At 39.6% G+C, this 24,335-nt stretch overlaps 1 protein-coding gene and 1 long non-coding RNA gene across 3 annotated transcripts; one reads left to right on the top strand and one right to left on the bottom strand.

The window, feature by feature from the left end:
- Nucleotides 1-6,709: 6,709 nt before the first annotated feature.
- Nucleotides 6,710-7,768, top strand: LOC145434117 (uncharacterized). Its single transcript, XR_013913277.1, has 3 exons — nucleotides 6,710-6,950; nucleotides 7,056-7,175; nucleotides 7,248-7,768. It is a non-coding gene; the product is annotated as an uncharacterized LOC145434117 (long non-coding RNA).
- Nucleotides 7,769-9,855: 2,087 nt separating this feature from the next.
- LOC145434118 (uncharacterized) lies at nucleotides 9,856-23,084 on the bottom strand. Of its 2 annotated transcripts, none has more exons than XM_080311416.1 (8): nucleotides 21,080-23,084; nucleotides 18,398-18,461; nucleotides 18,246-18,337; nucleotides 17,808-18,179; nucleotides 15,817-15,958; nucleotides 14,027-14,104; nucleotides 13,771-13,961; nucleotides 9,856-10,541 (listed from the first exon to the last, which is right to left on the bottom strand). In XM_080311416.1, exons 1-8 carry the CDS (start codon nucleotides 21,147-21,149, stop codon nucleotides 10,507-10,509), a joined length of 1,044 nt encoding a protein of 347 aa, XP_080167542.1. In that variant the 5' UTR covers nucleotides 21,150-23,084; the 3' UTR covers nucleotides 9,856-10,506. The 2 variants fall into 2 exon arrangements, with proteins under 2 accessions (XP_080167542.1, XP_080167541.1); XM_080311415.1 differs by having other exon boundaries at nucleotides 14,027-14,173.
- Nucleotides 23,085-24,335: the final 1,251 nt, after the last annotated feature.

Below are 24,335 nucleotides of genomic sequence, written 5' to 3' on the forward strand. Positions count from 1 at the left end.
TTTAATTTTGTACTTTATTAGGCCTACTTCTTTTGTGGTAACCATGCCCATCGGCCATATGTTATTGAGCATGGCGTTGTACTAACGTAAAGTTCTTAAATTGTGGTTGCTCAAGTGTGTGGCCTATTTTGTCTCGATATTGCATTTTTGCGGTCCGCGGCCTCTACGAATTCTGAAAAGCGACCCGCTACGCGTTTTGAGTATGCGACCCATGCGTTACACAGTTCCCCTGCATGTCTGGAATCCTTGAGATGAGGACCACGAGTTTCTCTTTTCCAGTTACTCAAAACATCACAGTCCATGCTCTCATGCTCTGCTGCGGAATATCTTTCCACGTCATCGTCTAATATATTTTCTTTGGTTTGATCGGAAACAATCGCCCTCTTTGTTCTTGATGTAGTTGAGGGCATGAAAGTGAACAAAGCCTGTGTTTCTTTGCTGCTGTTCTTTTGTGATTGAAACTGGAAGGCTGTTCGCAGACTACAAGCTACTATACTAGCATGGCTATTATTCGTCATAATACCTGTTATGACTGCACGGTGCAAGTAATATGATGGCGGCTTCGCATTGGCTTTCCCTACGCTTGAGGGATATTTTTGTTTACTCGCTGCAAAATGCCGCGGACAAAGGGACATTTTCCGGAAAACAATAAATTACATTACAATTAGAGTTAAAGTATAGAAATATTTAACAAATTAGATGAGAATTAAAGCATAGGAACATTTCTCAAATAAGATTAGAATTAGAGAATAGGAACATTTCTCAAATTAGATTAGAATTAGATTACAGTCATTTTGCTATAATTTAGCGAAATTAGACTACTATAATTATATAGTTGTCCAAGTCTGATTCCCGGTACACCCCATTCGCCCGAATATCAGAGGTAGTGGATGAGGAAATGCTCAACAGTTTCTCGTTGCTGACAAGTACGACATATATAGTCCGTCCTCGCGACTTCCAATTCGAAGCATAGGTGGTGAGCTATTAGGCGGTGCCCAATCTGTAAGCGTATACGAGGATTGACGATTGGATTCGTGACTATAGCGAAAAAAAACAGTGTTTTCGTTGCGCTGCGAGAAAACACTTTATAACTTCAATCAATCAGTTATATTAATATTTTCATCATTTCAAAACACCACAAAACTGCGATACAGTGAAAATATAGGAATGTGTCGAAACGACTTGGAGTAGTCCTTGGGATCAGACACACACATTGGCCCAGAATTGAAGAAGAGGCATGCACACTGAATGAAAAGTAAAGAAGAGAATATAAAAGGCAAGCGACAAAATGAGGTAGCATGTGGCGGAAGGCGAGATTGATGTTAGGTCGCGGTCCGGTAATCCTGAAGGCTGAGAAGTATATTGATTAAGAATAGTATTCAAATTATTATGCCAAGCATCAGTGGTATGTATATAAGTTATAGAGTGCCGAAAGAATATAATGTAGATATATGTGCTCGCTTTGCTATTATATAACTTAGGTCTCAGAAGGTCCCCCGGCCTTACAAAATGATTGAATCTATTTTATTAATCAAATGTATAGTCCGAAAGTACGTCAGTTTCAGTAAAGTATTGCTTCACATCTACCGCGTTTTTTGATTTGGTGAGTTCGTTCAGGGCTGCGGCCATATAATATTATTTTATGTTGTGACTGATATGATTTGTTTTTTTACAATAACAAATTTCGGGTGTCCTCGATTTTAGCTAAATATTTTTTATTCCTCACGGGCAGGGTTGCATGTAAAAGAAGATGTATTTCAAGCACTTTGTTCAAAACCCGTTAAGATAATGTTTTAAATAAATGTCATTCGAATACAAGTCATAAGATTCGTGATGTCAAGGTGAAACAAAGTCGAAGGTCACGCCATAACATTCGTGGCGTGTCATGTTTGACGTGTTAAAACTGATGTTACGCATTAATCAACCCATTTATATTGACTTCATATTGTACCTGTGCGACTACTACGCTACATGTCGCGACGGGACTATCACAAATCTAATTTCCTCTATAATACGCAACAGGTCGAAATTCAATTCTTGTCCTCTCATAACTGTATGCCATGCGCGTGGCGACAGCGTATTGGTAGCCTATGTAGTCCACAGTTGCAACATCAATGGGTTAGAGCCTGACCGAGGTCGACTCCAGAATTCCTACCTATAAGTGCTGGAGGTTTATCTAGGCTCGTCCTGGCGATCTCCTCCGTGGAAGCGATGTTTGTTTGTTTGTTTTTTGGGGTATTCATGGTGTTTGTCGACTACTATGGTCATTTACACCAGGCCGATATTCTTTGTATTTTCCTTAACTGTCGACTTATAGCACGGCCCACCTCTAGGCTTTTGTAAGACACCGCTGACGCGGATGAGGTGACGAGGAGGGGCCTAGGTGGAAGCGATGTCTTTGTCTTATAAAAGCCTAGAAGTGGGCTGTGCTCGGAGAAGTCGGCAGCTACGGAATAAAAATGATGAAAATTGGCCTGGTGTAAATGACCATAGTAGCCAACAAACATCATGAATACCACAAACAATAATAATAACAACAACTACTGTATGCCATTAGTGGTAATGGCTGAGGAGGCGGAATCTGGATACATTATAATGACATCGGTCAACCCGAAGACGTACCAAAATAAATGAACGACGAAAACCTGAAACTCTTGTGAGTCGTGTGGATTGCGTCTTCAACCTCCGTAAGAATTTGCAAATCCCTCCATGACACAGGATGATCTATTTATAATGGATGTTGCGAACCCCTGAAGGGTTCTGGTTCGTCCGAACGCGAACCTTTTTAAAGGGTTCTATGTGGACGTGAACTCCAACACGGACCTATGACGTCACGTGAGGTTATATTTCCAATTCCAACATCACCTTAAATCAATATATGCAGTATATGTACAGAGTACACGAAACCTAGCGACGACTCAAATGACATTATTCCACGACACTCATTGCTCGAGTACATGCTGACTTTTTAAGCATCACCAAATGTAAAATCTGTAACAATCAAATGCTATAATTATTTCATGAGATCAATATCTTCCGTTGCATTGCCAACAATTTCGTTGAGGACTTACGCTTTAACGTTCTAGTCTAGACCGCAGGATATATTGCTGAAGCCTCAGACTATTGCTACAGTGATATTGATCAGAGTGAAGACCCGATGTTAATATACTTGCTACGGATATACGTAAAAAAAACAAGCTTTACAGTATCTAATTCTGCAATCGGACGGAATTAGTTCCCATGATACAATAAACATATCTAATCTAGATAGATTCCGTAGGCCAGCTAGATTTTTTACATTCGGCGTCTATGCATTCTTTATATCAATTTCGTTGATGTCAATAATTGATTGGTTGAATAAGCACAATTCGATGACTACCTCATGCAGTGTTGGTGCTGTTTGTGGTATTCATGGCGTTTTTCGACTAGAATGGTCATCCATTTACGCATGAACTCTGAAGTCGTCTGTAGTCTGCGACCGTGACTACAGAGCACGATACATTTGATTTTTACAATATCTGTTCAACATCAGTTAAAAAAAATTGAGTGACGCATAACAGCACTGTTACAGTCGGGCGCTGTGGAGTCGGAGTCTCACAATTTTTTAGCACGCCTTTGAGTCGGAGTCAGAGTCGAAATCGTGAAAATTATAATGGCTAAAGTCGGAGTCGTGGAAAATATAGTGATTGGAGTCGGAGTTTGTGAACATCACCCTGACTCCGACTCCGACTCCAACTACTTTATTATGAAAACAATTGCTTCAAGGTAAATTACTAATAATAACTCAAATCGGATTTTTATGTACAATCAATTACTGTTATTAGTAACGATAATGATAAAATTGGACATTATTTGCAAATCGCAATTCAGTTGCAAGAAGAAAATCGCAATGCATCTTCGCGATGCAGTCACAAATTGATGCATTTTTTGGAATTATACCATGATACTGTGACAGATTAAATACAACGTCAGGTTTTGTAAAATTGTAAAATTGATGTGTAACTAAACGCTGTTTCCCCCTTGACAAAATTAAAAATATTTGTAGTGTAGCTCAGCTGCTTGGGTCGAACAACTGATCAAGAAAGACTGCATGTACTAGTCGCTGAATACTTGACTTACTGCATGTAGGCTACACATATGCTATTTGACTACTTCTTAAATTTCGTTTCTGACCAATGTTTATTAGAAGTGAGAGTGTCCGTGCTTGTAATCAGTATAGTGTATAATGAGAAAGTTAGTATGTTACATCTCTGTATTAGTTGCTGACTCATACACAAGAGCTACACTTCGGCTGTTTTATCTTCATTTTAAATATACAGGCTTAGATATTTGTCATGTTTAAATGATTCATATATATTAGGGTATTAGAGAGTCCATGTTACAAAAGTTTATGAAATATGAAAAAAGGAATAATATTTAGAGAGAGAGAGAGAGAGAGAGAGAGAGAGAGAGAGAGAGAGAGAGAGAGAGAGAGAGAGAGAGAGAGAGAGAGAGAGAGAGAGAGATGAGAGAGAGAGAGAGAGAGAGAGAGAGAGAGAGAGAGAGAGAGAGAGAGAGAGAGAGAGAGAGAGAGAGAGAGAGAGAGCGTTTTCATTGAGTAAAAATTACGTTAAAAAATACTGGTTGCAGCAATACGATCATTAGGGATCATCTAGTCAGCTGCATTGATGGAGTACAAAATCTTCTTTTAATAGAGTCTCTCGCCACGAATAAATTAAAACAGGGTAGAACAGGGGTAAGTTGGAACAACAACAGAGTAACAGACAAAAATGATAAAGAAGTAACGAAAGAATGAAAAACAATGAAAACAAAAGATAAATAGAAGATTAATAAATGTACAGAGTTGTCAGTTCAATTTCTAGAAAAATAAAATGAAAAAATTTGGCAACGTAAGATTATCAAATCCAATAAACGGCAATTACAATGCAAATCTAAAATCTAACTAACTTCAATATGACATGAGTAAATGTGATTTAAATTCGTGACAAAAGGCTGAAAAGACATGCATGCTTCTACGTTAATTGTATAGTGAATAATTCGAGCTGTGCCACAATGAAACAATTTTTCATGCCATCGTTAATCTTTTATGTTTGCATATGTTTAATGTCTATATGATAGTCATTTAACCATCACTGTGGCCAATGTTCCCTCTAAGCTGCGCACGTGCGCAAATGCGCAGTGCTTTCACGGTTTCTGCGCACAAAAAATCCAAGTTGCGCACAAAAAATCCGAAGTGACGATCTTTTTTTTAGTCGTCACGCACTGTTCTTCAAGGGTCTGCGCAGTGAGTTGGTGAGTGTGCGCAGACCCGTCAAAAATTAGAGGGAACATTGACTGTGGCATATAATTTTCGAAGTGAATTCCCTTAAGAAAATAGTCGGAGCCAGAGTCGGAGACGGCACGTTTAAAGACTCAGGAGTCAAAGTAGGAATTGGAGTCAGTATAATGAAAATGTCTGGAGTCAGAGTCGATGGTAAAATTTCCCGACTCCACAGCCCTGGTTACTGTACACTGTACAGGTGCTAATCGAATAGATATGGGGCAATCACAAAATCCAGTCACCATTTGGTAGTGGCTCTTTGTTTTCGTTATGAATTCCCACAGCGGAGGTAATATAGATACTCGCTAATTATTATATTTGCCATGCTGGTGAAGGATACTCCGAAGTCCAGCACAGCAGCTCTGAACCGGTATCTTTCATAGGCGTACATTTTCAACATGGCATGCGACACAATTAGTGGTATCGGAACACCCAATTTTCCAGTAGTATCTGGTTGATGTAAATGAGTCACCTTATCCCTCATGCAGATTTTGATAGGTAGCGGTACATGATAAGCATACGTAATTTATTCAAATCAGGTGTGGATTGCTGTTCCGCACCATGCAAACTCATTCGTGGTATAGGTATCTACAGCCCATATAATGTGGTAGCTACCGTTCAAGTTTTGCCCGATATTACATACGAGGGCAATACGTATATAAACGTGATCCCGGAGCAAGTCACGGTCATACGGGTATTTTCCATATCATTGAGTGGAGCTTGGCAGTGCCTGGTTTGTCCGTTGCCAAAACATATATTTTCGGTATCGATATGTGGTGACTCGTGATCACTTTTCTTAGATATGCAAATAAACACGCTGCTGCCGAGTCACTCGGATCAAAAAGACGAAGGTGAAGAAGGAAGACAGGAAATTGATAAATGGATGGCAATATAAACCAGGGCGAGTAAACTACGTTAATAAAAGCTACGATTTAAATCACTGTTCAGAAGTGATACATGAGTATTGAACTATCGATACAATTCTGTACGAGCCGCGGTTGGAAGGTGTTTGCTTCATTGACAAATATGTCGTGCATATTGGATATTGGTCGGTCCTTATTTCGATGCACTATGGCGTAGTAAGGGTACTACGATACAATTAAGGGCCAATTAGCCAGCGTAGTATATGTATGGTTAACGGAAAATCCCTAAGGCTGGCGAATAGTCAAAGTGCGATCAGAATGGGTAGCAGTTTTCATGATACATGGGCTATTTCGTTGGATTGTAACGTTAGTATCCAAAACCTATTTTCTACCTCGGAAAATTCTAAAATGTAAAACAAGCATGTCCATACGTGAGTAGGCTAAGTAGTGCAAATGGTCAAAGCCTACTTGATTCCTTCGAAAAGTAAAAGTACTTCGGTACTGACTGAAGATGTGTATATATATTGGATATACATGGGTAGTGTTCTATGTTTTAAATAGCCAAGGTAATGGAAATAGATCAGAACAAACATTGCCACATGTTCGTAGTGATACAGTATTGCCATTTTGTTTTAATTGTAATTTCAGGCTATACATGTGGTAAAAATCATTTGCCTTCACTATGAATTTTATCTACTGCGCATTTGGGTTCCTGGTGACCTTCATGATGACTGAAGTACACGGGAGGGCAGCAATACCTTTTATCGGTAGGTATATTTCGACCATTGTTTCCCCAATCACCATTCTACACCGAAATAGAAGTTGTTCGATGAATTACCGAAACACTTGTTAACGTTGCTTTGTAATTTCAGGCATAGACCACTCAGATTGTGTTTGTGAAACAATGAAAGCTCATATATCACATGTATTCTGCGGAGATTTTATTGACTGCATGTATGGAGAGAGCTGCGTTGGTGGACAATGTATTGATGGTGAGTATGAATATTCGCCTCACCCCTTTTGCTTCCTTTTCGTGTACTTTCATATTAAACATTGCTTTTCAGACACGCCCATCGCGTTCTAAATTGCAGATCTGCTGAATTTCGATTATATGTATCGTTGGTGATAATGTATACGTCTTAGTATTGGGTGAGGTCGGGATTGAGACGGGATATAGGACAACGAAGGCGCGGTTTTGAAAAATTCAAGGCTGATTCTAGGGGATTCCAGGGCCATAACCAAGATAAAAATTATTTTTCCTAATTATTACCACATTGGCTTTCGATCGATACTGGTGCTATCAAAGTGCGCGCTCGGGAGGCCAGTCCAAATATTGGCATAAATTGCCTTTGGTCAAATAGAGTAAATGTTGTTAGTTAAGCGCATTGAACATTGCGGAAAAAAATACATTCAGAAAAAAACTTTACATGCAGAATACGCACAAGTTAGATAGATTCGATCAGTCGTGGTCAACTTGCGGCCGTAGAACAAATATTATGCGGCCGTCTACACAAAATTAAATTGACGTCAATGTTGGTGGCCGTCAACAAGCAATTTGAATTAAAGAATTGATTCCCAAACATAAAGTCCCTTTACGGCTAAAACAAAGGAAGGATGGAAACATTCCAATATATATGGTCTTGACCAACAGGTTAGAGTAGACATAGGCATTGTGCGGCCCGCGACGCGATTCTGAGCGGCCCACGAAAAGTTGCTTGGAAAGAAAAACATAAAACCTATACTTTTGAATTTAGATGCGTGGATTAAAACCATAGCCTGTATAAACCTAACAGGAAATTGTTATACTTTGATGCCTGTTGATTTATATGTCGCGATTACGCAGCCTACGTAAGTCGCAGTACGCATTACACGGTCTGTGCATCAAGTTGTTACGTGATAGGTCTTTAAATCCATAATTCGTGAAACAAGTCAATCAGTGCTCGTGATTACTATGAGTCATCATCACCCACAAACGATGGCAAACGATGGAAACGGACATGACAAAAATAACACCGAAAGTTGATATTCAAAGTTGGGTTGGAGCACTAATTATTTGTTTACTGGAGACAGAAGTTGAAATGCAAAGAATTTCAAGCAAGGATGTAATAATGACGTGGAAAATTGTAATATATGAAAAAGGTTCACAGTGTAGAACCTACCAAGGTTCGGTTGTGAACGTGAACCTCTAAATTTCTGAAGTTCACACAAAGAACGCGAACGTGAACCTCACGTTCACACTATCCCTAGTAACAACTGCAAGTCAGACTGGCTGGCTGCATGACTTAAGCAAAATTGACAGCATTGTAGGAATTAGGATTAGGAGGATCATTTTTATACCACGACAAGACTGATATTTGGCTGATCTGACAGACCAGATATATCTCACGGACTCGAAAACGCAACAGATTTTGCATCAACCTGGTATACCGCCAACTTTTTGGTAGTTATAATAATTCAACAGGGTAATAGGAAATAAGAATAATCGCTCACAAGTATATGCACCAGTGTACTAATTCTATGTGGCGTTGGTGGGTTGCAGTGGGAGCATGTTCACCACATAACCCACGAAACTTGTGCTTCGTGCACCGAAATTGCAGACACTCTTTAGCGCTGGTTATAGCGGGTTATAACAAGAGGTTTGAACACATGCGACGTCACACTGGCAATGCTTTGCCTCTCGATTGTATAGAGTAGTGAATTTTTTAGCATAGGTCATGAATTAATTATTGGGCCATCTCGACTTTTAGCTCTGGGGATTGCTAGGGTCAGTTTTCGCATATGGTCTGCAACAGATTTCTTCACGGGCCGAATGAAATTGTCTGGCCCACTGGTCGTCTGTTTGACAGCACTGCTATACTGTTGAGTCGGTGCAGATATGTGACTGTGATCGCGATCCCCAGAAAAGGGCAAACAACCCCCCTAGCTCGAGAACCACTATATTTGACGAAAGCATACAAACGGCCTTATTGACACTACGAATATACGGTTCTCTTAGAATTGCAATTACAATTAGTCTCATGAGAATAAATTACAGTTATTTTAATTTGGCGGTATATATGCCGCAAAAAACATCAATACCAAAAATATACAAGGTACTATTCCTATTTTAATTTATTTTTCATTGCAATTTAGGCGAAGGCAGGGGTACTGAAACTAATATATGTGACATTAAATCGTGCGAAGCTCGAAGAAAAATTTGAAGCAGCATAAACCTTCGGGAAAATGAAAAATTGTTTTTGTTGATTTACGGAATAAATTTTAGCTCTCTTCAAGCCTTCAAAATTCCGGACATTTCGGCATATTGCAGTATTTCCTCCCGGACGCAGTTTAAACTGTGAAATTCTGGACAGGTCCGGGAAATTACGGACGTATGGCAGCCCTAATGTAATGGAGTATCTTCCTTATACCTCCGGAGGCCTACGATGCTATATATTGTAGGCCCCATACCTCCAATTAACATTATTTTGTGGCATTTTGTCTCAATGCCTCTGCGATTGTAGATGCCTAGATCGCGTGCTTTATTATTTTGGTTACAAGGATTTTCGACACGGAATCTCTCACGTCGCAGTTTCTTCATCAATGAAGCTGAAATATATGAACGATTTCGTAGCAGTTTTTGCTTTAGCATGGGCTGGCTGATACGTCATGTTAACGTTAAATTTCGAAGAGCAAGAGGGTTGATGGTATTTATTATACTGAACAGTACTGACGACGCGAGCATGTGATTGTTGCTGTCGCACTCCTGATGCAAATATGCCATGGCGTCCTTCTTGCATGCTTCGACCATATAAATTAGAGAATTTGCACGCTTGTATGATTACTGTCACCCCGATCCATAGTTATCTTTGCATCCATTCTCTAAATTTGAGCACGCATGGTTTTCGAGGACGCCATTACTCCATAACACGCAAAGAACATGATAGGTATTGAATGAAAATGCTACGAGAAGGCAATAACACAAAATAAGTGTATTTTAGCAATGGGTAACATCAAGAAGTGTCAACATTGAAAAGTGTGCGCCCCGCGCAATGGCTTTGTGATTTATATACCTTCGATCTAAATTCAAGTGGGCGGAGGCATACAAATGTTTCTTGTGCGCAGGTATATCTTCCACACAACACCACATGAAAACATGAAAAAATTTCGGTTTCGCGCGGTATAGCTTCAGCAGTCTTCCCGATTGTGTGGCTCAGTCCGATGTCGAGCTTTTTTGAATGAGACTTTTTTACGCACAGTTTCGTAAGTTACTCTAGTTCAAGGTACTCCATACTTTAATTTGCTTTTCATCGCTATGCGGAATCCGGTGCTGTTGGCTTGCAGCGTTTAACAAACGCTTTCATAGGTGTCGCATCCACCACCTGCACGTAATATACAAATATTTATAATTAAAATACTTATAATGGTATATTAGATCTACGACAGTACAGGTCATTGATAAGGGGGAAGTACTCCCAAATTATTTTCTGACTACGGTTACTCGCAATCACTAGGCCAGTGGTTCCAAACCGGGGGTCCGTGAAGCATTTTCAGAGGGTCCGCGAAGCCTCTAGATTTGCAAAATGATTGACAACCTAATATATATTTTATGTTTTGATTAGGAAAAGCAAGAGCCTGTTTTGGTTCATAATAGCTAATACTTTAGGACTCACATCATTGAAATGGTCGTGTGAGATGAAATATCCCTCTGTGCAAACTCATTTTAATTGTCAAATTGCCAATAGCCTTCTGACGCAAACATATTGCTGTTTAAAGATGTATTGTCAGAGTTTGTGGGAAATGAAATGTTGGATATAGCAAGGTCAAACAGGCAAACATTTCGGATTTGGAGTTGTCAGTCTTGGCAAATTAGTGAACAGTCGTTTGAAAAAGAAATTCCTGATTTTTTTTCCGAATCTGTTCCAATGAAGGAATTAAAACCTCGCCACGAAATCCATTTTCTCCTGTGATATAACCACTAAATAACCTACGTGTGAGATGCTCTGGACGTGATATGTTCACGGATGACGTCACTATGTACAATTCGTCCCGCTGGTGTCGCCCGGTTATATCTAGATGTATTTGAGTCGGCATAATGTAGGTAGATATCATGTGATGGAAATCAACTTCACTGTATATGTGACTTTTGCGACGTCGTAGTCACACGAAATAGATTCTATGGCCCTTTCTGGTCTGCTTTGTGTCGAGGTAACACGCACAATTTACTAGTGATTCTTACCTTGTATATCATACCATACGACCGAATTCAGTCTTGTCGATATTCATACAGCTATGTCAGCAAGACCTAGTAGAGTAATGTTGGCGACCTTGCCATTGGAGACCACTCTTTCCTAAAGATCGAATATTTTGATATTCAATACTCATTCGCTCTTTCCCAGTTAGTGAGTTGGTGAGATTTATAGTTGAATTCGATCGATAGGTAGCCTACCCATAGGTACGTCGACACAATGTGTTCTGAAATCGTACTGATTATGCGATAAATGCTTGCTGGTGATGTCGTTTATATGAACGGTTTAGCGAATTTTACGATTCATTTTGTGATTTTGTTGGCGACCTTGCCATGGGAGACCTCTCTTTTCCAAAGATCGAATATTTTGAAATTCAATTCTCATTCGCTCTCTCCCAGTTTGTCAGTTGGTGAGATTTATAGTTGAATTCGATCGAAAGGTAGCCTACCCATAGGTATGTCGACACAATGTGTTCTGAAATCGCACTGATTCTGCAATAAATGCTTGCTGGTTATGTCGTTTATATGAACGGTTTAGAGAATTTTACGATTCATTTGGAGATGGCGTTGACTATACGCAACACTTGACTTTCATTTCAAATCTTGACAACTGTACCGTATACTAATTTGCGGAACTCCCATAAAAAGTCACTGCTGTGGACGTGGGCATGTTCGCTTGCCCGTGTTCGGAGCTCACGTCCATTGTCCGGTTATTTAACATTCAAGTTTGCCCACATAGACGGTTTGATTTTCCGATTGCGACTTTATACTTGGAAACTATTGCAATCGGCCGCTAACTACAGAGCAATAAATATGTGAATCTGATACGCAGTTTAGCTGTACAAATACAAGAGTTTAAATGCTTTAACTCGGATTAATAAAATGAACCTACTAGAATCAGGTAAACACTACCGCGCCTGACCTACAATTGGATGTCAGTGAATATCCCTCAATCCACCCGTTTTTGGTATTAGATCTCTATTGTTTGAGTAAATGTGACAACGAGCTGCTCTACCGTGTATATTGTACAATTTGTATATAATATCGTGTCATTTCTATACGCTGTCTACAATGACGCGTTAGTTTTCATGAACTATTGAACACCTTATATATTGTTTTCGAGGTGATATAATATCCTATATAGGCTATGCCTGCTTTTATTTCAATAACAGAACAACAGCTGGATAGGGTTAGACTTAGCATCAGCACCCGATTATACTTCGTTAATAAATAAAAACAAATTGGCCACGCTTTACGTGACGGTACATAGCCTCTCATTAAATAAACCCATGGGCAGGGCCGTAACCGCTACACCCCACACACCCCAAGTGGGAGACTTGCTCGAATAGGGACCATGGGCATTATTAAGGTTAATCAACATAAATTATATAGTATTTCGTGAGAGATTTATTCAAATCGGGCTGGCCGACCGGCCATTATCGCGCCACTACCGACCAACACATGGAGTTCTGGTCAATATGCGACTCCTCGAAGTGTGCTGCCAAAAATATCGGCATGGAGAATACCTTGGCCGAAAATGACTCCGCATATATTGGTACCAATCTACGATATAATTGCTCATTGCTTTATTTCCCACTGTCCATATGCGTCTAAATGACCGGCGCCGAATAGTCGTGTGCTAGCAAACTGAACCCTACTGTATGAATGCCACCTACAAGCAGGGCATGGAACAGTATGGTATGGTATGGAACGAAATTTCGTTATGGAATATGGAAAAGTGCAAGTATGGTATGGTATGGAAATTTCCAAGTATGGTATTGGATTTCTTTTCCATGCATTCCATACTTTGGAAATTTTACCAGAGCCATGACAGTGATCCAACTTTCGATGTGTCAAATCGATTGCATCCCACATAAAATCGTTCACTGACACATCTCAAAGTGCGACTCAGACTCACCCACCCCTGTCGACATATATACGTCACGAACACAAAAAAGTTGAGCAACTCTCGTATGAAGCGAAATATAATTAATTTCTCATTCCATTCCATACCATGCCTTGCGTCCAAGTCAAAGTAATACGCTCAGTGAAGAAATGCGCAATGTTGGTTTCATGAAGGAATTTTGTTTAGTTTAGTTCTGTTTCGGTTCCGCACATGGAATAGATATGGGTCGAGCGATATATTTGGCCCTGGGCACGATGTGCATATCTAATATAATTTCGAATAATATACCTGGAGAAGTCAAAGGCTTTCAACGATGATTTCTTACTCATTTGGTGTATAAATGAATCTCATTCAGTGTGCATCTACTTTCTGTCAACCGTCCCAGCAAATCGCGGCGAGCGTTTGTTTGCAATTTACGAAGTAATTTAATCCAGGATTTCACTATATTTATACTTGCCATGCGGGTTTACGGGTTCGTATTCGCCTTCTATCGCTGTCGTATCGGAAGAAACACTCTGATAGGCGGTAAATCCCATTTCAGTCACTTCTTCCATCTCCACAGAAGTATTCACATAAGCAGGTGTATTTTCCGTTGTCCTTGACGACTCAATAGAAACTTTGTAATAATCAGATGCCTTTTCTGAAAAACTAACATACAGTCTCTTGTCAAAATACTTAGTCTACGGAAATTGTTGATTATGGAGTATATTTACTCAAGCGTTTCCTCATAGACTGGACTTTCCTGTGGGGTTATTTCTGTATCCAAGGGTACCATCTTCAATCTCTTTGCTCTTAAAAGTGGTTGGATTCTGTTGCACGCAAGCATTTTTGTGTACACTAAGCGACCGCTAATGGTCGTGCTGGTTAGAAAAAGATGTTACGGAATACGGATATACCTATCAAAAAATTATTTCGCTCTGCTCATACGGGCCTTATAATATAGGAAAAGCGTCATTGCATGACATTTGGTGAAGCGGGGCGGGAATGGTTAACAGATAAACCGATTTCCATAGCATACTACCATATACATCCCATGAGGGGTCGAATTCTCATGCTCTGGAAAATTGATATCTCGTGGGATGTAGCTGCTACATTATAGCAGCACGAGTCCCACTCTTTGTGCACCTTTCCCACAGTTCTGTTTCTAGTTTCCAGCTCAGTTTGAATGTCCATGAGAGCGTACTTATAACTGCTTTTAACAAACTACTCACTTAATGGAATATATATCAAGCCAGCCCATTCCAATTCTACGTTAAGTAGGGTTACGACAAAACCTCTGTTTTGTCCTCTTTTATCAAGAAACCCGAAATGTCCTCCGAGGACGCCCAAATGTCCTCTTTTTAAGCAATTCGTCCTCTTTTATTTCCTTGATCGTTAGGCAAATACATAGAGATAGGGGTACCATATTCTGAGATATGGAAAAAGATTACACTTCTTACGAGTCACAAAAGATGAAGTACACCATTCATTAACAGGGGAGATTTGGAAATTTTACTGCTAATATCGATGGATTGCTCAAAAAAAGTAATTTGTCCAACTCGACTCCCGACAGGCCTGTCCCCGTGTATAATGGGTTGGAGATAGTAGGTAGACTCTTAAACATATAAAGGTACACGAATTGCGGGAAAGGAGGACATTTGGGCGGCCTCGGAGGACATTTTTGATTTCTTGAAAAAGGAGGACATTTATGGTAACCCCAATAGAGACAACCAAAAAAGGTCATACTGCACAAAAAGCGCGTTCCAGTATAAACCTGGTTCAAATTCTTATGATATAATTTGATGAATATTGATTATAATAATGATTATTATTATTATCATATCGTATATAAAAGTACTGAAGCAACGGAGCGATTGCTTCTTTTATTTGAAACAGTGCTACAATTGTGTCTCATGTGGGAATGATTTGAATGAAAATCGCCGTTTCATTGTTATCACTAACGTAAATGGTCTTTCACGTAATATCGTAAATGCAGAGTTATAGGTTCACTCGTTGCTAAATTGTCACCAATTGGCACCAAATACCATATTTGCATGAGTGCATCACGTTACGATCAATGTACTCGGTCTTGATACTTTGCAGTCGACATACGTCATGCAAACGCTGACACAGAAGGCTCTAGGCATGGACATGGTCAATTGGACATGGATACGGACATGGACAGTCTCAGTTTTGATGGTACCAACTGAGCTGGATCGAAACTAGAGTGGTAGTTTTGTTGACCATAAACAGAAACATGTACCATGGCCTGGCCTTGGAGCCTCAACAGAATTGGTTGACGTTTTTGAGAAGTCGGCTCGGAATCGTTCCGGAAATTTGTCGCTCCGCTTCACATTACTATTAGCTATCGTGGAGAACCGTTACCAGCGGATTTGTTCTACTAAGACTTATTTGTCTTTGAGTGCATTCTGGTTAAGGTGACGATATTGAATGGGTTGTTGTTCATGAAATGTACCTTCAATACATCATGCCCCGCATATAAATCATATCTCAATTAACTCACCGCTTTCTCGCGATTATGACGACTAATATTGTCGACACCAAGAATATAACAGCGGCCACAGGTGCCCACACCGCGACGTTGTTGAGAGAGTCACTTTCACCGCTCGCGTTTTCAATGACGACAGTCGTTATTGAAGGGGAAACTTCAACAATAACACAAAGTTTAATGCACAAACCGTAAATAGCCTATAACTATCGATATAATCTACCGACGATATAGCGTACAGCTAAAGGGTACTTGAGTTTATACGGAGCGGCTGCTTCGATATTAATGTAAACCACTTCGATTCAAATTGTTTCTTAGATTCATACTATATATTAATATTAGACCAGTGGTTCTCAACTGCAGGTCCATGGCAAGGTTCCTGTCGGTCCACCAAATAAAGTAGAATTTTCTATTTCAATCCTAAAATGCAATAATTTGGACGCTTGTTTGGACGCTTAGGGAAATGAAACGTCAAATTGTAAATGGATTTAGAAGTTTAGAACGAACTTTCTGCATGATATCGTAATAGACAGCTCATGGTCTACTCTCGGCGTACGTCACAATGCTTCAAGTTTTGTACAGAACTCTTTAAAAGTAGCCGACAACTCGTTGGGAACAAATTATATATGAAATCTAAGGAGACGTATACAAATACTTGATTGAATTCCGACTGTGCGATTGAGCAACACTTGGCATTACAATAAAGGCTATAGCAAACCGCAAAGTCGCTTTCTTGCAACGGAGCCGAACAAAATCAAGCCAGTGGTCTTAGCTGACTTCGGTAGCTACTCACAGAAACTTCAATAAAACAAAGTACAAATATATGATATCAAAAACACAGCATCACATGAAATTTCCAATATTACTTCTGAATTGCATATATTTGTCGTCATTAAAGTTAGGGTAAATATTGATTTTTGAAAGTTCACCGGTCCACAACATAAATTTGTGCCTTTCTATTCACTCTGCACGGATGCATGACAGACAAACCATAAAATCGCCAGCTACACGCATTCACTATAGTTACTCCTAACTCACAGACATCTTTGATGGGTGCAAGGTCCGGCATCCGTCAAAATCTAGCATCGATATATAAGGATGGTAATACGAAATTATGACATAAATGGTAATATAATTAACATTATTGCCGTTTTAGAAACTTGGTAGTTTCAGCATAAATCACACTCATTCCGAGTTCAAGAAACATAACTTTCCTCTCTGGTGACTTCGTGCCCCCTTCAGATGCTTTCTCGCTCCCCATTGGGGGTGCGCGCCCCAGTTTGCGAACCACTGCTTAGTTGAATCAGAAACAAACACGCGAGGTACTCAAGGCACCAGGCTGAGTGTCGATACTGATGGGTACAGGGTGCAGACTACAGGTTGATGTATGGACTGTAATGTAGGGCAAGTTTTTGCAGCTTTTGCAACTTTTTTTACAGCTTCCGGCAGCTACCTAAATACTCGTAAGATATGTAGAATGCTGTTTTAAGCTGTTTGAAGGAATCTTATAGTGCAAATCTTTGCAACTTTTGTCCATATTTTTCATGCAACTTTTTGCAACATTTTGCAACTTTTTCGATTTTTCATTAAAGTATTCTCGATTTTGGTGAAATACACGGCCAAATTCGACTGAAACACCGTAAATCAGCACTGAAGTAACGCTTTTACGGGTATTTCGGGAGCTGAGCCGGAAAATTGATCTTTTTTTAGTCAACCGAGCAAAATGTGGTCAAAATGCAACTTCTGCAACTTTTTTCGAAAATAAATGAATAAATGCAACTTTCCACGGATTTAATTGCAACAAAAACTTGGCCTAAATCACTCGAAACACGAATAAGAAATGTAACCATATTGTAACCATATAAAATATAACAGCCGCCTGACTGACGTGCCTGTGGTGATGGTGACTCTCATATAGTTTGACCAGACGCTGTTGCGTAATATTTGAAACGATGCAATGTTGGATTCGGTACCGATTCAACATGGTTTGCTAAACATTGGCTTACCCTCACTGTATTCGTTTTCCGACGTTATCGATATTGTAGATCCTGTTGTACCAAGCAAGCCCTTGGAGGTTCCATCAGAAGTAACCGCGAGTCGATCCGATTTTGATGTTGCAGTCTCAGTTGAACCACTACCATCAGTGCTGTCAGAATAATGGGTAGTACCCAGCGAGACGGTGACTGTAGCAGAAATGTCCGCATCCATAATGTAAGAAGTCTGTTCAGTGTGTTCTCTTAATGAAGTAACACCATTCGTTTCTGCCGGCTTCGTCACAGCAGTTCCTGTATTCGTACTGAGATTAAACTGCTGTGCGTTCGTTGAAATCGCAATCGACGCGGTAGTTGTAATACTATTAGTAGTTTGTAAAGGTGAGGCTGTGAAGTAATCAGTCGCATGATAAAGTTAGTACTGTCGTGTGTTTATCGAACTATCAGTATTACTTATTCCCTTTTCAGTAACGGTAACGGTAGGTGATACATTTATCATTCCTGTAACAGTTGTCGCTGTGGTAGTACTGTTCACGCTGGACACGCTGGTAAGTGTAATAAAGCCAGAAGTCGTGTATATTGCTGTTTTATCATTGATCACTCACGTTGTAGGATTGTAAGTAAGAATCGAGGTGCTCCTACGAATGCCGGTAGTATTTTGTCCCATTCCTGTCAAATTCATAGAAAAATTTAATGAATAGCGATCCGGTTCAAACAATAGGTGGAAAAGCAAAGTCGCCATTTCGCCACGATACTGGGGCGACGATCAAATCGAGTCCTTGTGCTCAACTGCTCGTGCATAGTCACATTACAAAACGACAGCTGGGAGTGATTAGAGCAACTTATCGAATGCGGGAACAGAATAAAATACGAATGGTGCGATATCTCGCGTTTTCGAGTCATGTAACCAGATTCAGTTTGAAATGACTGTCACATCGTCACCGTAGTTTGGCATGTAGACTAGATAGACTGTGCTGAATGAATATTCTTCGTGAGGTATTTTCATTGTTGAGCTTGGAAGTTGACGATACGTAATGCAATGGATGGTGATCTTGTAGCTAATTTTTTAAGCATACATTTAGATATGAGACGACCTTTCTCATTCCGCAAATTTGACTGAAGAAACAAACAAGGAATCTTTTAGTGATACAAAATATGTGAACTGTGTTCTACCATATAAAGAAAAAAATCTCCACTTTCTAAACGACTTTGACGCTCGTGAAGTCCGTCCGGTGAATACTGAGGAGGTGACTAAAGAATATACTTACAGAGTTGATTAATGAAATGTCATCAATGAAACATGGATTTTGAGATCCTTGTCTAAATATAACTTATAGACTGCAGTTGGAGCAAACTTCCAGCAGAGATGTGTAAGTGCATTCGTTATATTACGAGAACACCAACGTAAAATATGGCATATTTATAGGACATTTTTGTGGAAAAATATGAATAGCTGAAAAGAGTCGATAGATCCGATTCGTAAAAACAAAGGTCATTTTGGCGTAAAACATTCGGTTAACCAATGATGTTTACCATGAAATGATACTAGTACAATCTCCTTGAATTTCATCAGCTATAAGTAAAAGCATAGAGATTAATTTTGTCTGTATAGTAGAATAACGTTCACGTCGCTTCTGTATCCATATCCACATTCATGAAGCATGTCGAATGTGCTGGTTCAAATCAGGAATAGCGATCATTGCTACCTTCACAATAAAGTTCCAATTCTTATTAAAATGATGTTTTTTCGTTATATCTAACAACAATCTTCGTTCTTCTCTCTCACCAGTGAGTGAACTTGCCATCACGTATTAGGCTACCTATGAGTACGGTTGAGTAGGGTCAAAGGAGGCATATTCACCCTATATTTTCAATTGTCAATGTCCTTCCAATGTGACGCCACTATCAAATATTAGTGACGTCAAGGCTTAAACAAAATATTTAAAAAAAAATCAACAAGGACCATATTTTAAAGAAGTTTGCTTTGAATTTATTTTTGTTTTAAATGCAACCCTACCTATCAGAGATTAACGTAACGTAACGTAACGTAACCGGAATTAGGAAACCACTGCTATATACTGCGCGATCACAGTTGTTATTATAGACCAGGGGTGGGCAAACTACGGCCCGCGGGCCGCATGCGGCCCTTCACACCGTTCTGTGCGGCCCGCGAGAGTCTAAAGAAACTTATTAAAAATATTGATAAAATGCGTAATAAAAATTGAAATACTGCTGGGACTTTATTAAACTTTTTCTTAGTATACTTCACCATGATGATTCTTAGGCAGTGGTTCTCAAACTGGGGGCGCACCTAGTAAAAGCATCAGAAGATGGGCGCGAAACTGAGCTCAACTGAAAAATTTTTCGCGCTTCGCACGATCTATATCGCATTCATACTTGTTGCTCTGTATTTTTAGTCTGAATTTCATATTAAAAAATCTCTCATCCATAGTCGTAACCTTCCATGCCATAAAACTATTTGTTAGGTTTGCTAGCATCCTGGTTGAGTTTTGTGATATGACGATAAGGGGGGCACGTACTCTTTTACCATCATATGGGGGTGATAAGGAAGAAGTTTGAGAACCACTGTTCTAAGGTAAATACTTCATACATCATTTCTTTATGTTTAATTTCTGGCGCGACATCCCGATCTCAAGGCCCCCGCAGTTTGAAAGCTTTCAACTGCTAAACATCACAGAAATCCTAAACGAGATTGACATAATTCGGATCACAAGTGTGATTTCAGATTGGCCACTCCAGTTTTAATTATTTCAGTGATGTGCTTATGAAAAACGATTTGCGCGTGCCTTGTGTAGATTTGTTCTCTGTATGCGCAGAATTAGGGTATTTACATTTTACCTACACATAGTGGAAGCGTGTTTGAAGCTAACATGGTTATTGGTTATGCTGTGTGGCCTAGAATTGATCCAGAAATGGAATTAGTAAATCTATGAACGGATCGCTGCTCACAGATTTAAATTCCAATCCTGTTCTAAGAATCGGGACAACCGACTTTCATCTCTATAGTTTTGACATATTGGTTATTGAGGTCGACAAGCCTATGAAATCTCGCCACTGTTTCCGTACGATATCATCAAAGCAATGTTTGGATTGTTTTAAATAAGCCTATATATTATCATTATGTCCTCACTATATAATCAAATACCAATATTGCGTTTTAGTTTATAATCCGAATTTTATATAGTGCGGCCCGCGAATGGATTCAGATATTGAATGCGGCCCGCGAGCTCAAAAGTTTGCCCACCCCTGTTATAGACAATACATACCTGTGTTCGAGTGAAATAATATTCCAACTGACATCTGAAGCAAGAAACGCTCAACAGCATTGAAAGCCATTCTGCAGTCGAACTCTATTTATGGAGATGTTTTCTGTTTCGATTAGATTTTCCCTTGCTACAGAGTTAGCTTAGTTCGTCTTAATTAAACTTGCCCGTAGTTACGTTTCGTGAATGGAAGAGGAGTATCCAGCCACTATAACAGGGGTTCTCAAACATTTTCAAACGCGGCGCAATTGAAGGTAGTGAAAGATTTCGCGCCATCCCCCTTATCGTCATACTCAAACAATATTAAAAAGAGCAACCGGAATATTTACGATCTCAATGCATGTTTTGATGGCATGGAAGGCTATGACTGTTGACACACACAGAGCAATTATAAGCTGGAAGTAAATGGCGCATAGGGTGTGAAAAAATATCCAGTTGAATATTTTGTCAAACATACACGCGAAGTGGTAGCACGTAGCACCGTAGCACATACATACTTCTGCGATTTTGGTGTTTAATCCCTTCTATTACCTTTTTGACTTCAGTACAAACGTAAGTGACCTTACGCTAAATGAAAAAAAAACAATGGCACGCGCCGCACGCCATTCAGACTTGGCGCTTCTTCACGGACAAAAATTCTTCCCTACGGATTGCAGGTGTTCGACAATAGAATAATACAATTGAGTACTTTGATACCAGGGACGGGCAACATACGGCCCGCGGGCTGGATCCAGCCCGAGAAGGGATTTCGACCGGCCCGCACAGAGTTTCTACCCTGAAAGTAAAATTCTATTCCGAAAGTAATGACAAATTTTATGCGTCACAGAAGGAATCCAAGTTTGCCAACCTGAGAAAGATGGATATGAACTACTTGCTCTGTTCGGGTGTACAACTTCGACCATGAACATTAACGAGATAAGGCTGCGTTCTAATATAAATAGGCCGTGTTATTTTTGGCATTTCGGAAACAAATGCCAAAACTGCCAAAAATCAAAGTTTTAAAATGCAAAAAATAAGGCTTTTTGTAAATATAGATTTTTATGAAAGATTTTGCTAACAATGTCAACAAGAATTGACAGGAATTTGGATGAAGCGGCAAATTGAGCAGAATTCGTAAATTAGGGTCTGAGAATCCTTCAGAGGTCCGCACACTGCTGTCCAAGGGGTCCATGAACGGTATATGGAAAGGCCAGAACGTCCAGTGAATAAATCTGGCTTTGCGACCATTCTGTGGATTGATCAATCCAGCGATTAGGAAATAGACGATATCCAGCGATTAGAAAGTAGATGATATTAAGCGATTAGGAAGTAGATGATCTCCGTGCGCCAAAGTAGTAATCAGCATATTTTGTAATATGTGATATCAGGTCCCAATTTTATAATTTACTGCGATTACTAGGTATCTTCCTGTTGTCGATGCTCATGCATTTTGTTACATAATGTAACCGCCACCCATGACACAGGCCGCATTCAATGTGCATATGCTGTGGAATATACCAAATTTTATTCCCCCTCAACCCATGCAATTGAAAACTGTCTCCATATTCATTGTTCAATAACTCATATATTGTGTCACGTTTTTCAATACGGGCATAGTTTCATCAATGAACAGATGGTGCAAAAGGCCTACAGATCTATGCGTACCATACATACATTTGTACATTCAGTCCTTTCCTCGTTTTTCATTGCTGGGTGGATAATTTTTCATATTATAAACATTGATTATATTAAAGTCGCTCATGATTTCTAACAATTGGTTTGGAAGTGAAGGCTGCGGTTCAAACGTGTCAGAAACCTCCTTGAATTGTTATCATAAGTATTGTGACCTGTGTAAATGCCGATAATTTTGCACTCATAGTGATCAATTATTGAGAAATATATTGCAGAAGCACTTGGTTTTGTATCGGGTAAATTTGGTCTCCAACATCGTTTTCAATGCGGATTTAAATCTTGCTGTTTGATGGCACAGTGTGGCTACTGCATGTTTTGTGACTTCTGTTTCGTAAGAAAGGCCACTGCATGTTTTGTGACTTCTGTTTCGTAAGAAAGGCCAAACTGAAGCGTTTTACATAATAAATTCGAGTCTATAAATATGAATTCATGGCGATGCCAAAACTGCCAAAAATAAAATCTGGAAAATGCCAAAAATGAGATATTTTTGTTAAAATAACATGGCCTGTAAATAACTGATGTTAACGTGTAGCCTTTACTAAGAGTTTCGACATACGACATGCAGCCAGAGATCAAAGAACTTGTTGACAACTCTGACCGACCACAGGTGTCTGATTGACTAACAGCTACTGTTTATAAATTCATTAAATACGATGTATTACTTGGATACGTGGATATAGGTGGATAAATACTCGATGAGTGTATATATTCTGTAAACCGGCCCGCCAAGTGCTTCATTTTCCCACATCCGGTCCGCCGATCAGAGTAGTTGCCCGCCCCTGTTTTATACGCTTCTTAAAAGTGATATTCTACAAAATGCGTCCTAATTCAGTATAGCCTACTCGGAGTGGCTATTTTGACGTTATAAGCCACTTCGATTTAAATCATCCGTGTTTCTTGGATTTAAAATCCATATTGTACATGGCATATCATATGACCCTATAAGGAAATATCATATTTCTCCCTAAATTATGCCATTCTTCACACTCTGCTTATAGATACATGGCATACAGACCACAAAAGCATCGGTTAACAGCTATACACGCATTCTTTACTCTTAAATCAGAGACATCTTCTGCTCGGTGCAAGGTCCGGTATCAGTCAACATCTAGCTTCGGTGAAATTTACGGACTCAATTCTGACATTAAAAATAGTAATATATCTATATTATAACAATTATTGCTATTGTTGAAACTTGGAAGTTTCAGCACAAGTAACTCATCCCGCCTTCAAGAAACATTTCTCTCAGACGGCTTTGCGCCCTCGTCAGATGCTTTCATAATCCCAGGGCGAGCACGCCTCCCAGTTTGAGAACCACCGCACTACAGACAAATAAAGTTGTCACTGTAGCTGGCACCCAGAAGAATCAGTCTTATTACCTGATAATGAATGGTTAGAAACGTATATTGCGCTTTAGTTGAATGCTGCGCATTAGCATATATGCGGACTCGCACTATACTACTTGCTTTGTACACTGGTAACTATAGAAAGAAATCATTTTCAATAGCAGCTTCCTCGAGGCGAAAGCGAACAATATCACTGTAAACAACCTTTTTGAATGACAGGCCGGATACAACAATTTGAATTA

The sequence above is a fragment of the Botryllus schlosseri genome, chromosome 2, assembly GCF_051294905.1.
Source record: "Botryllus schlosseri isolate E-star chromosome 2, Bs_hap1, whole genome shotgun sequence".
Classification (NCBI taxonomy): domain Eukaryota; kingdom Metazoa; phylum Chordata; class Ascidiacea; order Stolidobranchia; family Styelidae; genus Botryllus; species Botryllus schlosseri.

Bases quoted from the DNA above. Each gene is read 5' to 3' on its own strand.
- LOC145434118 (XM_080311415.1), bottom strand. From the start codon at position 21,149: ATGGCTTTCAATGCTGTTGAGCGTTTCTTGCTTCAGATGTCAGTTGGA. The intron at 15,959-17,807 runs GTAAGCCAATGT...TTATTGTTGAAG, and splicing joins GGAAAACGAATACAGTGAGG to TTTCCCCTTCAATAACGACT. The intron at 14,174-15,816 runs GTGAGTTAATTG...TTTTCTAACCAG, and splicing joins GTCATAATCGCGAGAAAGCG to CACGACCATTAGCGGTCGCT.